The sequence below is a fragment of the Bidens hawaiensis genome, unplaced genomic scaffold (genome assembly GCF_021521415.1).
Source record: "Bidens hawaiensis isolate Kalapana, Puna unplaced genomic scaffold, B.hawaiensis_p1.1 tig00023992_1, whole genome shotgun sequence".
NCBI lineage: Eukaryota > Viridiplantae > Streptophyta > Magnoliopsida > Asterales > Asteraceae > Bidens > Bidens hawaiensis.
Genome location: NW_027493772.1, coordinates 275,098 through 292,537, shown reverse-complemented (window position 1 = coordinate 292,537; position 17,440 = coordinate 275,098). Strand labels below are relative to the sequence as shown.

The following is a 17,440-nucleotide window of genomic DNA, read 5'->3' as shown; positions in this document are numbered from 1 at the left end:
CTGAATGGGACAGATGTTCATTCAGATCCGACTCATTCAGATCCGAATAAACCAAGGAGCCCCTTACATTTGAAACACATACCCAAGTCCAGACATGAATGAATATAAGCATGACACTATAGTGTTTACTCTTGTGGTCTAAATGCGGCTGAACACATGGCCACGTCATTCCAAACTTTTTTGGCTGGCAAGCTGGACAAATGTTATCCATACAAATATGGATATATGCTTCAACCACGACAATTTTTAAACGTACCATCCCACTAAAAGTAATAATACTACTACCATCTTTATGCACCAATGGACCCATACACCCTTCACCGATCTCTCTTAGATACCACCACCACCACCACCACCATCGCATATGATGTTCATAATCATACGCTTACATCTTTGCCACCAAAAGTGCACCCTAAAGCTATACCTAATGTTCCAGACATCATTTTACGTGTGATAATATTATCAGTCGTTGCAACAGTTGCAATATGGGCAAACCACGAGGCGTCAAAGGGGTTCTCGATCGTGACAGTTAACGAGGCAGGTAAATACTCATCACCCGGGAAGCGGTTTTCAATCTTTTATGAATCAAACGATAAAGCGACACGAATAGTTCTCAACACAAGTAGTTTAGTGGAACATCTTCTTTACCCTAATCAAGACTTGCTACATACGAAGAAACAAATTAATAGTGTCACTCTTAGACTTGCCCCAACGAGCTTTCCGGAGATTGTATCGGTTTATTCACGAAAACCGCATGAATATGTAATCAACTTAAGTCCATCATTAATGGAAAGGTCATCCAACCATGATGACTTTGTATTAGCCGTGTTACAAGGCATGGCTCGGGTATGGCTTTGGGACGGCAAAGGTGCTACTCCACTAGTGCTGTTAAATGGCATGGTGGAGTATATAAGCACCTTAGCCGGCTTCAGTAACACTGAAGCCTTGAACCCTGGTAGTGGCGTCAGCGTCAGCATCATAGATGAGATTTGCTGGAAAGATGAGGATCCCAGAAAGGTGGCAGGGTTTTTGAGATATCATGACCAACGGCAACAAGCGGGTGATGGTGGTGGTGGGGAGGTGATCCGACGGTTGAACAAACGGATGATCGACGGATGGAATGATCGGATGATGGATGATGCATTAGGTTTGGCAGGTCAGCATGCATGTGCAAGTTACAACATATTAACTAGGCATCACCATCCATCCAGCTCAACTTAAATTCTTTCATCAGTATAAATGGATACGAAATAATTATGGTGGGATCGATACTTTGGTCATGAAAATATTGATGTTTCTAGGCCCATTATTGTTAATTTAAGGGCCCCTTGATTGATTACCTTTGTTTAATTACAGTTGAAATATATTAATTATTTATTCATTGAATAAACCATCTTACCAAACAAGGGTCTGTTTCATATAATAAAGTTGTGTTTAATAAATTCAAATTCTCCTAAAGAATATTTTTTTAACCCTTATTTATTTTAACGTTCAATGAATCCTTTACATGAGCTACTGGCTAAAGTTACTATATCAGGATACACTTGTTTTCCGATCCAGGAAAAACCCTCAACTATGGCCAACGCCCGAGAACACTCGCCTGAAGGCACGCCAGTGTGATGAGATAAAACCCGTTCAATTCAATGATTCTGATCTAATTAGTGAACGCCATATACTCGCCTAGTCTCTCATCATCATCTGCTGCCACTGAAACTAACTGATGATAGCAGAAATCAAACCAAGTCACACGAAACATCAAGTCTCTTCCTTACCACTCTACCATAAGCTCATTGACTCTTGTGTACCTATAATACTGTAAAAATTGTAATAATAGTGTAAAAAAAATTTAAATTCATAATCTTATAAACAAAACTAATATTAAAATTTTTTAGAGGTGGTTTAAACTTAAATAGAGATCCAATTAACTAATCCTTGATATTCTAATCTAAACTAGCATATGAACGACAATTGAAATAGTTATATGTAATTAAGTCAACTTTTCAATAATATGGATGGACTCATGGATTTTTATTTAGATATGATGATATACATTCGGTACTTATACTTAGTGTATGTAGATTATGTATTAAACATGTTGAATAAAAATATAATGTAATCTGTTAACTTACGCAGTCGTTAAGTTATTTGATTTAGAAAATGAACTTTGATGGACATTTATAAGATCAATTAAGTCAATATTTACAAACATTTGTTTTAAATCACTCTTTAAAAAGAATTATTATTTTTTCTTCTTTTATGTATATTAAAATTAGCATGATTTTGAACTTGGTAAAAGTTATGCTAAAAACCGTCTTATAAATATGCTTTTACAAACGCGCGTCAAGACAAAAACCCTTGTTAATACTATTACGAATTACGATGGGATATTTTTAGCGAGATTGATTTAGCTATGAAAATAGCTAGCGACTCCGAGGAAGCACTTGCTAAGGTTTTGTGGGTGGATTCTGATACACCATTCAGAGACAGATTTTGTGATGGTTTCTTGGACGTTTTAGGCTTTTTTTAGAGAAAAAAAAATTGCCACACATTTATAATCAATTTTTGTGACAGATTTTGGTCACAAAATGTTCTAAATATTTCCATTTTTTTTCTGTTAATACTACAACTCCCATAACTACAAATCAAACCATAACTTTATATACATCTTCAACGTTTGTAGCTATAATAATCACTGTGTTGTTAAATAACATTTAATCACGTTGCTAGTAGAATTAATCGACTAATCTAAGGTTAACGCTGTTGAAGATAACCCAACAAGTGATATTAGAGCCATGTTTTAAAACCAACCAAACAATTTTATTTTATTTTTAATCTTTTATATAACATATGCAATTTGTTTTCTATTTTGATCAAGAATTAGACCAAAAGTTTCTCTTTGGAATCATTAATGAAGAAACACTAAGTGAACCCACGGGCAGATTATAGATAATCTGGGGGTTAAGTAATGTTTCCCACGAGAATGACGTCCAGCAGAGAAGGTTGTTCTTCAGGGGACCTGCAAAACAGACACCGTAAGCTCGTCACTGAGAAGGGGGGGTTCCACCTTGTGACCACCCTCCGGCGTGAGAATCAGACTAGATTGCTCTGAATATAAGTGTATATTAAGAGATTGCTAGATAAGATTGAGGTATCAGATGATGTCCTTACCATTCCAAGGTGTTGGAGTATTTATAGCCGAAGGTAGGTTTCCAAGCAGGTACAGCCGGCTGAATAGTATTCCTGTTCTACCAACAGTGGACTACGCACAGGCCATGCTGGTTGGTGGATAGGTTACGGCCAACAGTAATATGGTCGGCTGTATACTGTTCCTTTACTGCCGGCTACGCACTGTTCCACCAACTGTAGGCTGCGCACGTCCCATCGTAAGGGTTGGTGAGTAGGCAGCGGCTAATAGTGACAAACAGTACTAGAGGGTGCTCCTCCTCGTATTGTTGTCGGTGAGCTGTCACCCTGTGATTAGTTCATGGGCTGCTCTGGTCAAATTGTCTGTTCCGCCCATACCTTAGTAGGTATAGTACGAAAGACCTTCCAGAAGCATACGGACTGGCTCATTTAGGCGGGAGTGTTCCCGCCTTGCTCATTCCTTCATGTGACTACTGAAGTAGCGAATGCCTTGTGCGTGTAGCCTTGCTGTTAGTGCGGGTAGCCTTCCCTGATGGCTTGTATCCGCAGCTGCGGGAACAGGCGGGGTACTTCACCATTGGGAGGCTTTCCCTGCGGGTACAGCTGGCGTACTGCGCGTAAGGTTCTTTGAGCATGGTGGGTCCTGCTGGAGCAGTTGGTCATTGCGCAGACGTCCCTGTTTAAGGTGAGTCTTGCGGGTCCAACTGGGCTCTGCTGGGACCTACCTCTTCAAGTCCCCCCAGTCCAATGTTCTTCTCATGAATTATTAATAAGTGAGGTGAACTTTTGGACTTAGCAAGGGGTTTTGAAAAGGGGTTTTGGACTTAGCAAGGACTTAGTCCGTATGCTTCTGGAAGGTCTTTCGTACTATACCTACTAAGGTATGGGCGGAACAGACAATTTGACCAGAGCAGCCCATGAACTAATCACAGGGTGACAGCTCACCGACAACAATACGAGGAGGAGCACCCTCTAGTACTGTTTGTCACTATTAGCCGCTGCCTACTCACCAACCCTTACGATGGGACGTGCGCAGCCTACAGTTGGTGGAACAGTGCGTAGCCGGCAGTAAAGGAACAGTATACAGCCGACCTTATTACTGTTGGCCGTAACCTATCCACCAACCAGCATGGCCTGTGCGTAGTCCACTGTTGGTAGAACAGGAATACTATTCAGCCGGCTGTACCTGCTTGGAAACCTACCTTCGGCTATAAATACTCCAACACCTTGGAATGGTAAGGACATCATCTGATACCTCAATCTTATCTAGCAATCTCTTAATATACACTTATATTCAGAGCAATCTAGTCTGATTTGTAACACCCCGACCAAAGGCGGATTATACATCGGGGCGCCACATATTGTTTCATTACTCGTGACACTATTGGGTGTCAATATTTAATAAATACATTTATTCGCGCACGCGCAAAGTAAACAAGATAACATAAAACATCATAAATCAATATATTATAAATCATAATATTCGAACAGCAAAGACTTGTCTTGATACATTTTAATCTAGGTCCAAAATAATGAAAACTTCCTACGTGTCCACAAGCTCCAAAACGGCTACTGCAAACCTGAACATGTGTTAAAATAAACGTCAAACACTTGCGTGTTGGTGAGAAATCAAGTTTAATACAATACATAGATAACAATAAATCTGCGCGCAACACGTGTATGTCTGGCGTTTAACAAGGGTGCAATCAGATTGTGATCAAGCCTAGATAGATCATAGCTCATAGTTCATAGTTCAATCCGTGCTCCCAATTGAGCACAAAAACGAGAAAACATCTGTGCAAGTGTAAACAAAGAAAACCGTAAACGATAGGTCTCCCGTGTTCATCTAATGGATCCATGAAAACTGCGGAATAGGCCGAACAAAGCGGTTAATGATACACACATACAAATAAACAGCCAAGTAAACGTCCTCAACACATGGGATACTGCGCGACTAAAGCTCATAAACAAGTTTAAGACTCTAAGTTTGTATGAACACATGAACATCCCAAAACATTAAAAGCAAAAAGGGATTAGGTACGAGATTACTCACTTGATAAACGATGCGGTGTAAGATAAAGCAAGAACCAACTTTAAACAAGCACAAGTTAACCTATGAATAAGATTATTGTTTTAATGATTGGTTTTAAGTCTTGATTATAAGTTAGCATAATTAATAAGCAAATTATTATATATATATATTACCGGAAAAGCAGGGCAGAACAGGGAGGAAGACGGAGGCAGAGAGGGAGGCGGCAGAGAGAGCAAGGAGAACAGGAGAGATTAAGTGTTTTGTGTGTGTAGTGTTAGGAAAAATAATACTATTATTTATAGAGAAACCCTAGGGAACACAATCCCTAGAAAAAGGGGAAAAGATCTCAAAAAGCAAAAGATTCCAAAAGCAAAAGATATCAAAAGATATGGCAGCTGCAGGGAGCAAGATAAAGCTGTCAGGGAACAGTAAAAAGCATGGGCGGATCAGATAAAGGTACAGGTCAAGCATGGCAAAAGCAGATCTCAAAAGATTATGTCAGTCACTTTATCTGCCAACCAATGGGGTTGGTGCGCATGCTGCGCCGAAAGTAACTTTTCAGACATAAAGCAGATTAGGTCAACAGCTCAAAAGATAAGACAACTCAAAAGCAACGGCTAGATTAAACAGAAGAAAACTCAAAGGGGTTTAGCGCGAGAAGGCTCGAGCGCGAAGGCAAAAGTGCGCGAGCGCGAAGGCAGACAGAACCCACCTTAACGCGTCGCGGGAAGAATCACATTTCTTAGCGCGCCGCGGGAGGAACTAAAATTCCTAGCGCGCCGCGGGAAGAACTATAATTCTTCGCGCGTCGAGGGATGAACTACGATTCTTAGCGCGCTGCGAGAAGAACTACAAATCCTTAGCGCGTCGCGGGAAGAACTACCGTTCTTAGCGCGCTGCGAGAAGAATTACAATTCTTAGCGCGCTGCGAGAAGAGTTCGTCTCGCGAATCGCTGTACAGGTGGTCTTCACGCAGGATTCCTTGTAAGGGAGTCTGGCGCGTGGAGCTGCGCAGACAACCTTAGGCGGGAAGGAACAAAGGACAAGCAAAGAGTTAGAAGAAAAAGAGGAAAACAAGGCGTAAGGGCGGGACGGCGACAAGAGGGAAAAGAAGGCGGAAAGAGAGGAGAGGGACGGGACGGCGGAAAGAAAGAGAGAGAAAGAGGCGGGAAGGAAAATATATATATTATTTTTAAAAGTAAAATATAAGTATAAATATTAAATCATAAAGGAAAGAGATCGGGTCAGAGAAACGGGTACCTGGGTCGGGTCGGATCGGGGCAGATGTCACATCTGATACCTCAATCTTATCTAGCAATCTCTTAATATACACTTATATTCAGAGCAATCTAGTCTGATTCTCACGCCGGAGGGTGGTCACAAGGTGGAACCCCCCCCCTTCTCAGTGACGAGCTTACGGTGTCTGTTTTGCAGGTCCCCTGAAGAACAACCTTCTCTGCTGGACCTCATTCTCGTGGGAAACATTACTTAACCCCCAGATTATCTATAATCTGCCCGTGGGTTCACTTAGTGTTTCTTCAATTAATTAGTCAACAAGATTAATATAAACATATAGACATAGAGGAGGTTAAAATAAAAAGTCTATATTTTTTAAAAAATATAGGAAGAGATATAGACCGTTTGATTTAATAAACCACATAGGGGTAGGTAGTAAACAATTAAATTTTATAATTATGGAATTAAAATCAAAATTAAATAACATCTCTATTTTTTTGGTTTCTAATCTACACATGATTTTTATTTTGAAACAATTTTATAATATTATACAACTAGTTTTAGAGCCCGTGTGACAGACGTGACGCTTAAAAGAAGCTATAAAATTAAAAGATTAAATTTAAACTAATAAAACTATATTTTATCAAGTTAAATGGTTTTATAAGTACAAATTATATTTTCTAATTGAATATTCATATGAATACGTGGTGGACTGTTACACAGCTCCTTCGTAATCACAAAAAATATGCACATAATGATTTTATAAGTTTTAATTATATTTTGTTAATGAAATAACAAATTCTAACAAAAGATGATAAAATGTTTCATTAATAATGACATAAAAAAACATCTTATATAAAATTAGCATGAATAAAACACGCTTGTACTATAGTTTCGAAATAGATATATAAAAACTCCATGGATCCATGGAGGTTGAATTAGAGTTGTCATTTTTACTTGAAACCCGACCCGATAAAACCCGAGCCCGAACCAAAAGTAACCTGACTCGAAAAACCTGAACCCGAAAAAAGGCCAACCAAACCGAAACCTAAGTAATCCGGGTTGGTTCTTAGGTTTGATGTCTAGGTTTTGGGTCAACCTAAAAAACCCGAATAAACTATTTGTTTAAAAACATAATATTTTTATTAGGCATGTACACATATATGGAACATTCTACACATTTCACTTGTTCTTATTTCTTCTAATATAGTTGATCGACTATTTATTGTTTAAAAGCATAATGTTTATTTTACCGGGTTATATTTATTTATTATTTGGCTATTACACAAAGAATAAAAAAGTGTATGTTGCTTTAGTTTTCACGTTGTAGCTTTTATTTACTTTTTTTATTTACATTTTGTTTTGTTAGAGAACCGAAACTCAAGTAACCCAACTTGGAAAACACAAACTTAAACAACCCGAACCCGAAAAACTGTGACAGATTTGGGTTGGATTTCAGTTCTACATTTACAACTTTGAAACCCGAAGAACCCGACCCGAGAAACCGTAAACCCAAAAGGCAAACTCGAAGCACCCCTGGGTTGAATAAATATGTGAGAATAAAACTTTTATTCATTCAAAATTTATTTCCTATCATTTTAGACCTATATTTGATTTCATTAAAGATATAAATAATTTAATTATATTTACTTAAATACATGCATATTTGTAATTTCTATAATTCAGATAATTGGTTATTTAATTAAAAGATGAACTGATATGTTTAGATTACACTGACATAAATATGGTTTAATTAAAAATAGAAATTAATTTGAGTGGTAAATTGAGGCTAGGAATGAATCTCAAAGTGACACGTGTTCCAGTTATTTTACTTTATTATAATAGATAGATATATTATTCAACAATTTATAACCATCAATTAAAACATGTATAAATGTGTTCTACTTGGTACTTTCAATTTTTTTTTTTGTATTCGTCTAAATATGTTATAACAATATTACCAGGGACATATCACTTTTTAACAAATATGACCATAATTTGTGTGTGTATAACATAAACATTCAAAAACTTACCATAATCCATGTTTTGTTCAACAAACTAAAACCATATCCTAATATCCATAAAACACGCTAAACTTTTAAACCAGCATACACATTCATCAAAACAAGTCAACCACAAAATACATGTCATCACATGTATACCCTCTAAACCACACTTTTATTCATATCAAGTGAGCTTCAAACGCTCAAAGAATCTCGCTGCAGCTATTATATGCTGTAAAAACACATAAAAATGTAAACCAACTTCAACCATTCATTGTTATACTCACCACCTGTTAAACATACCTAAAGACCAAAAAATCTATATACATTAAACAGTAAAAATATGTTAGCAATTAACAAACACACTACCATAAACAAATTCTTAAACATCCCACCAAAACAACTGAAACCATTCATTTTAAAGTCACATTACAACACACCAGTTATCCCATTAGTGTGTTTTAGAAATATCTCACATATCTACAACCTATAACCCACCGGTCGTTACATTTAAAAACACATAACTAATTAACTGAAAAAATCGTTACAGTAGTCAAAACCCTAGAAAATTGGGGGTATAAAAAAAACAATATTAAATTCACAAAAAACTAAAATGACACCTTAATTGATTCAATGATTCTCCATGAGGAGACGTGATGCATTTTCTGGTACTTTCTTTTCCGTTATATACAACATAAAACATATTTGTTAAATTGAAGAAACACATCAGAAGATTATTACAACACAAAACCCACCGAATAAAAAATCGATTGCTTTTAAAAAAAACACTGTTGATTGAGAAGGAGAAGAAACCTTTTTTCTCTGCTGTTGAAAGAAACAAATCGTAATTAACAACTAGAAGACAGAAAAAGAGTTACAATGATTGCTTGAAAGTAGGAGTTTCCTTAGATAAATCAGCACGTTTACATAACTATATGGACATGTTTACCCCTATCATCTTCTAATTAAGCTACTAAAATAAACACACCTACATTTTCTAACATTTTCCATCTAAACCACTAGATCACCCAATCTAACGGTACAGATCGCTTCCTACACTTTTTAGACACGCTTTACTTTTTAGAATAACCTCACCCTATAGACATAACTGATATATATATATATAGATACAATCATTCAAGTTGTCATGAATTAACATTAAAATTATTTATAGAGTATTCTGATTGTACTCACCTTAAAGCAATAGGCAAGCAGTTGTGAGTACTTTGCGTGTTGCGAGCCTTGTTTTGATAACGTGCTATGAAACTAGCTTAAAAGCAAGTAATGTGACTATAATTATATAGAGATCTACTGTTTCATTGATAAAATATCTTATACAAAGAAATACAATATAAGAGTAACAAACCAAATCAATATAAGGGTTATTTGACAATATTGTGCTAAATCTTTAAGAGGTCTAATAGATTAAAATGTAGCCTATGAATCATTTAGTCTGTTTTTGAACGTACACATTAAGAAGCTCCGTGCATCATTAAAAAACAAACATACTTTTCATTTGACCAATTTAGATGTAATGATCTTAATAGAATTTTCATAGTTCATTACTTCTCTTTTCTTTTCTAAACGACCAACCAAAAAAACTTTATCGTCTCTAGATGGACATTTTATAAATTTTGGTGGTTATATATTGTCTCTTGCAGATTTTATCTATTTCCTTATCAAATCATACATCAAGGTTACACGTACGTAATTTGTTTGGTTTCAGAAATTAATGCATGTGGCTTTATTTTTAATATAATTTATTATCCGGTCATTTTAGAGCACATACATGCGGCCCCAATGAATTCAAATATCTTCCACATGGTTTATAGTTTAATGCTCGTTACCAACCAATTTGGTACCACCAAATTTCCAATGGGAAATGGTGGTTATGATGTGCGGTGCCTACTATTTTGTTAGGTTTTTTCAGAGGAACTTCGGACTTATACTCGTATTAATCCCTAACTAATCCGTACAAAACCCTAACAATTTATTCTTCGCAACATGCGAAGAACAATCATAGATACAATGAACAATAGTGATTAAGATTAGCACAATATGAACCCAATCTAAACTATACAAAACCGGTTTCAACGAACAAACATGAAACTGAACGAATCGAGAGAGAAAACAACTTGTCCGAAGACGGACGAGTTTGAGAATGAGATATCAATTAACCCTCTCAAACTCGTTATTTTGAACTTCACATATAAGGCTGTCTTATATGGTGGGGGGCTTCGAAGCCCCTCCACCGTGCCACGTCAGCGCCACGTAAGCACCGAGGGCTTCGAAGCCCCACCCCAAAGATGCCTCGCTATGGTTTAATGCCCCAAGGGCGCCCCTATTATATATATATATATATGCGTATGTATGCATGTGTGTGAGAGAGATGGAGAGAGCTGCTGAAAGGGGCCCCACACATTTCACACATCCGCGCCGGCCGTTTGAACCACCTTTCCCTCGGCGCCCTTGGTTGGACCGCGCCCCACCACGGTGTTCCGCGCCCCAAAACCATCTCAACCAAGCCCCATAGCGACCAGCCTAAGAACTTCTCTTTCTTTAAAAATTATTTGATGTCTTATGCAATTATTGATTTTATTTCGAAAGAAATATTTTAATATAAAAGTGAATACCATACATGATTTAGAAAATCTAACCCTTGACATATTGGTCTATTGTTATTGTGTCCTCCTCACGAATGTGACATCGTGGGTTCAAATCCTTTCAAGTGTAAGGTAAAGGTTGAATTTTAATATAGAAAAAATTAGAAAACTGCCTGAGTCATATTCAAAATCTACGAAATTTCGATACATGTGAATATAAAAACATACCTAAATTCACAATATATTGTCGCGTGAACTACTATGATAGCGTACAAGTGAGCTAAAATATATTTCTTAGGTATGGGCGGTGTGAGATTAGGTGATATCCGACTTAATTACCTGAAGTCGTTTACCCAAACAATATACCATTTTTCTCAATTTCAAGGTTTTTTTCTCATCTGATTTTCATTTCGTGTAAAATGAAACTTGTTTTATGATAGGTAATATTATTATTAATATTATTAATGATTAAATAATTATAGTTATAAAGAAATAAGATTGAAAACAACCATACTTAAAAAAATTCTAACGGGTATTTTTTAATAAACTTGCATGTATACATGGCACTCACAAATATGCCTAATAGCCAACAAATACTCAAGAAGTATTAGACTAAGGTTGTGTTTGTTTTTGCTTATAAGGTCTGCAAAGAGCCTATGTCTTTGCGGGTGTACAGACATAAGCTCTTGAAGACTGTTTGTTTATTTTTTTTTAAAAGATCTTAAAACTGCTTTTATGATTTTAAAAAATAATCTAATATCAATTGTCTTCACACATCTTCACACTTCTTAACATCATGCCTACACCCAATGTTCAACACCACCACCACCCACCGCCTGCCACCACCTCCACCACCACCATCCACTGTCTGCCGCCACCACCACCGTCCACCACCACCACCACCCACCGTCCGCCGCCACCACCGTCAACCACTCACCACCACCACCGTCAACCACCCACCACTACCACCCCCGTCGGCCACAACCACTGTCCACTACCACCACCATCCACCACTACCACCCACCGTCCGTCGCCACCATCCCCCGCCACCACCATCCACCACCACCCGCCACCGCCATCACCCACTGTCCGCCGCCACCAACATCCACCACCAATATTTCTAAGTAACTGAATGCAATATGTATTTTAATTGCGTCGTCTTGTGAGCAGCCCTAATAATGCTTCTATTTTCTCATACCTCTTCGAGCAAGGGTAACCAAGTTGTTTTTAATTGGTTGAGCCGACCATGCTAACCAACAACCTAATTTTCTAGTTGTGCTCGTTTACAAACCAAGCAAGCTCCGCTTCGGGCCACAAGCTATCTAGACAACCTTATATTATGGTACATTGTATAATAGCATGGTATTCCAAAGTCAGAATGTAGGATTTGTGAATGGTAATAATCACCATTTTTCTAACTTTTATGTTTGATGTTCCAACTTGTGTTATCATAGCTAAATTCATTTTCTCATACGTCTCGTCATTGTTGTATCAAAATTTCATACGCGAATAATAACATACATGAATTTCTGAATTGTCAAGGAACTTATTAAATGGGAAAATATTCAATTAACAAGATCTACAAAAGCTGATGGTTCTAATATTAAAGCCTAATTTCCAAATTCAACTAAAATTAAACCAACAGTTGGGAAGTTAACATTGTACTTCTTAAGCATCCACTTATTCAGTAGTTGTTTTAGTTGGTTGCTCGGCATCAAGACCCGTCCACTCAACAGGTCAACTGTTGGTGGTCACGAGGCCCACCTTTCCGACCCATTGAACCCATGGGTGGTGGTGGTGGTAGTAGCCCTCCTCTAAGTTAAAAAAGTTGAACCAGATCAGATGGTTGTGCACCAACTGATAGCCAATATCTATACAACAAAAGAAAACAAGTATAACATTCATCAAACAAAAAAAACACAGAAGTATGTATTTTACAATTGCAGAATACAAATATAAGTACATATTCCCAATTTATGAGCATAATTATTGCGCGATTATCGACTAAAAGACCGTCCACTTAAATGTCAAGAAAAAACAAGCAATGAACATGTACTGTTGTTAATTAGATTATTTATTTGGCACTCTAACTTGAATTCTAGAAGGCTTGTGATACAATTTGGTTATCCAAATTCCAAACACTAATATAGTCATTTTTCACAAAATATAAAAAGTGTTTACCTTAACACAGGCAAAAATGAAGCACGGTTTGCAATTTCCTCCCCACTGACATTCTTATTCGAGTCTCTAAAAAAGTCAACATACAAACATACATTCATTTTTAAAAACTTTAATATGTGCATCAGAAAAACATAATCTTACTTTTCACATGAAAGCCAGCCACTTAGGCCAACAACTGTATCCAAGAGAGTAGAGTATGTGTTTCCGTTCTCAAACTTTCCATTTATACAGCAACTTGCAGAGTATAGAGTAGTTGTTGTCCCCATACTAAACCCTCCTACCCCAAGTTTGACTTCATTGAGCTATCCTAAAACAGCCGAAACCAAAAGTCATAAACACAGACCTAAAAACAGCAACATAATTTCAACTATCAAGTAATTATTTTTTGAAAACAAAAATCCAAATGAAATAAAAAAGGGAGATGCGTACATTAACACCATATTTACGTTAGTTCTTTGCCATCTCCTCCACATACTTGTCCTTTCCAACACGTCCTATGTATCTTGCTGCACCAAGGATTTGAAGCAACCACTGAAGACCAACAAAAAAGGGGTAAATTATCTTTGTCACATACATTTATGTTCAAATAAAACATCCAGTCAGTTACTTACCTGGGCAACTCGAAGAGAGTTCTGAGTAGCAGCTCTAGCAATGTACTCAACGGTGTGTTTAGAAGCCATTTCATCATACCTGAAATAAAGCCAAAACAAAATAAAAAATCACCAAAGTCAATAACATAAAAAGATACACGCAACATGTGATCATAAACTGTCAGTTATAATCCCATTAAATTATATAAATCAATAAGATAACACTGTCAATGCAACAAATTAAGATGAAAAGCACTTACATGGGCAAATGGTTTTCTTTAGCAAGGATAACATTGTTCAACTTGACATCATATCTAAAATTTCAAACATATTGTAGCATAATGTCAAGATATTGATATCGCCTACATGTCCTCTCTCATTTGTTTGAGCATCACATTAAAAAAGTACTGACCATCAGTCATCTGCAGAAGCATAAAGCATAAAACACGGAAATTGCTTCGCCAACCTTTTGATAGAAAATTTGAAAGTCAGAAAGTAAACATGTAAATTAGGGTTGGATATGACGAACCAGTTGAATATTCAGATTAATATCCATGTAATTAAAACTGATGACATTAACAAAATATTATATTCTAAATTAATAATGAACAAATAAAATAATGCCAAAAAATAGCAGTTTAAAATTTTAAATAACACCTCAAGCCCACAACATTATGACTGGTGGTATTGTTGGTCATAATAAGACTGCAAAAGAGGTCCCGAGAATGAAAATTTTAGTAGTAAGGTGTGTCTCCATAGTTGAAAACAAATTTACTTGATAATAGCTATACAAATATACTTACAACAATACGGTAAAAACAAGGCTCCCCAACAAAAGCAAGCCAAGTACGATCAAACACTGCAAGATACATAAAGATTTAGTAATACTGAAAACCAAAACTGCCAAAATAAATAGAAGAAGGTAATGCGTACCAGATGGCAGTAGCAAGACGAGCCATATGTCGATTGAACCGCCTTCCCTTGGGGCAATGACTTGAGATTTGTCGATAGTGGTGTGTAAAGCAACTATCAAGGACAGATCTCAACATTTCGTTTTCAATTGTAAATGACGGAAGTGGATAATTTTAGGGTTTTGTTGTAGTCATTGTGAGAGAGGAATGACAAGTAATAGTAATATAGACAATTGATGATGAAACGTCAATTGAATAACAATTGAATGGATTGATGATCAAATAGTTGGGAACTGCCAGGAGGAGGTATACGAACAAGTAATAATAAATATAAGAGCGTCTTAGGAAAGAGAAAAAATTAGAATATGAAAAGTCTCCTATATATATATTATAATGTAGTATGTATATATATATCTATATTATAATGTAGTATATAGATATAGATTAAATAGAAGATTTTTTATACCTCATAAATTCACTATTTAATTTACTATTCATTTCTTTTTTTTACTTTTCATTTTTAACTCCCTATTTTATTGTATGTTACTTTTTTATGTTTTAACTTTTAGAAACATAGTAGAGTTAAACGATTTTTTTTAAACGTCGTTACGCTATCAGATTGTTTTTATTTCTTTTATTTTATTTTTGTTTTAACTAATTATAATATCTAACAAATTATATTTCTAAACTTCAAGCTTGGTTAAGGGTCGGCTTTATATGTTTTATTTGTCGGTTAAACGATTTTCTTAAATTTTGCTTTCGTATTTGTTATAGTTGGTCTTTAAAATGACCAAAGTTTTTTCATGATTTAAAATTATCCAAACATGTTTTTATATCCATGTCTCAACGTTTGATATCACGCCTTTAACATATGATTTTTTGGCATACTAATTCATGTTTACCAATTTGTGCCGGTCTTGCTGATACTGACCGGATTTGCGACTGTAACGTACTGGTGTTTTTGTTCTACATATGACAATTTGTTGTATTTTGGCATTGATGAGTTTATTTATTTTGTTTTGTTTTGATGTCGTAACCCGATACAAGCTGATTTCACGTCGACTCACAACGCACTCTTGGTTTAACGTTTTTACACATGTTTTTTTGGTCAGTTTATTGGTCCCGTCGCGAAGTGAGGGGTCCAGGATCCTAGTTTTTATTAAAAATAAGTTTGAAGTGAGATATAATGATCATGTAAAAAAACTTCTAGTATTCTAAAAACTTGAAGCGAACAAATAGAACTATAAAATTGACGGAATAGGAAATATTTAAGGGTTTAAAAAAATTGTAAGCTTATATTTATGTGTTTTTTCTATATATTTATAAATTTGTTCATATATAATTATATCTAAAATAAATTAAAAATATTTGAGCCGAACCGAACCGAGCAGACCTTTGTTCGTTGCTTGGCTCGTTTACAAACCGAACCTAGCATAGCGGCTCGTTTACTCGAGCGAAAAAGCGAGCGAACATTTTACGAGCAATTTCCGAGCGAGCGGAGAGCGAGTTCGAGCGACGAGCGGTTTGGACGGTCCTATATATTATATTATTTTTCTTGAGGGCCCATGGTTCATGGTTGTACATTTAAGTCATTTAAGTCAATTGGGTGATCACCAACTATCAGCAACTTTGTTAAACGGGCTGGCCTAGAACCAGCAAATGGGCCTGTTAGATTTTGTCACATTTTATGCCATACATATTACTTCATACTTTAACATCCAATTTAATGAAGAGTGCGCTTTCGCCTTTTCATTTTACTTTTTGCATTGTGTTTCGGTTAAAGTATTTGAATATCAGCAGCAATAATCATATTCAGTAGGTACGGCTGGTGGAATATAGACAAACCTCTTTATAGAAAGACTAGAGATTTTATTTTCAGAGAAACCTTTGATTCCGAGACACAACATAGCCAACACTAAAGATATATAAGAAAGAGTTATTGGATTTACATACTTACAACTTTCATGCATATATTTTCCGTGATTATATATGGGGGTGTTTGGGTGACTCACCCAGGACGAGCTTATCAAATTTGCTTATTTAAATTTTTGAAAAATAAAAACAACTTTTGAAAAGCTCAATTGAAGTTTTTGGAAGAGCTTTGTCAAATACCTTTTGCTTTTCAAAAATTAAACAAGCAAATAAGTAAAATTTAAAAGCTCACTCAAACACCCCCTAATATGTTATTATAATATATCAACATTACCAAAGTTTGTTCGTCTGTCATTGTATAAGTGATTGGAAACAAGTAATAGACATAAAGTACTTAATTAAAGAAATATAAACCGTATGTATAAATAAAATAATTTTAAACGAATAAATAATAATGGCCGGTGCCCGACACAAGCTTGAGAAAGCTACTAAATATACCAAATCCTAAGCAATTCATGCGGTTCATATATATGTGAACTTGTGAAGGTTTTGATTGTTAATGTTAACACTTTATAAAATATGGAATTCAGTAACGCGATCTCGGATTATGATCTCTAACCTACAATCCGAATTACTTACAACTTTATTACGAATCATTTATCACCCATCAAACCATAACTCACCGCCACCTCATTTGACTTGTTAACGTATTTGACTTATTTTGATAAACCGATTAACCATTATTACATGGTTATTGCAATGTTTTCAGACCCAGATCTGATGCGTTACCAGGTGAGATTTCGGACCAGATTTAGACCCGGATGATGTCATATATAATTCCCCCAAAAAAATATATTCAAATATTACA

The 17,440-nt window shown here is 36.0% G+C and overlaps 1 protein-coding gene across 1 annotated transcript; it reads left to right on the top strand.

Moving 5' to 3' along the window:
- The first annotated feature begins 300 nt into the window (after nt 1–300).
- On the top strand, nt 301–1,221 carry LOC143568460 (uncharacterized). Its single transcript, XM_077054613.1, has one exon. The coding sequence runs from the start codon at nt 301–303 to the stop codon at nt 1,219–1,221; it is 921 nt and encodes a 306-aa protein (XP_076910728.1).
- The last annotated feature ends 16,219 nt before the right edge of the window (nt 1,222–17,440 follow it).

What these genes read in the sequence shown, in the direction of transcription:
- LOC143568460 (XM_077054613.1), top strand. Translation starts at nt 301, where the DNA reads ATGGACCCATACACCCTTCACCGATCTCTCTTAGATACCACCACCACC.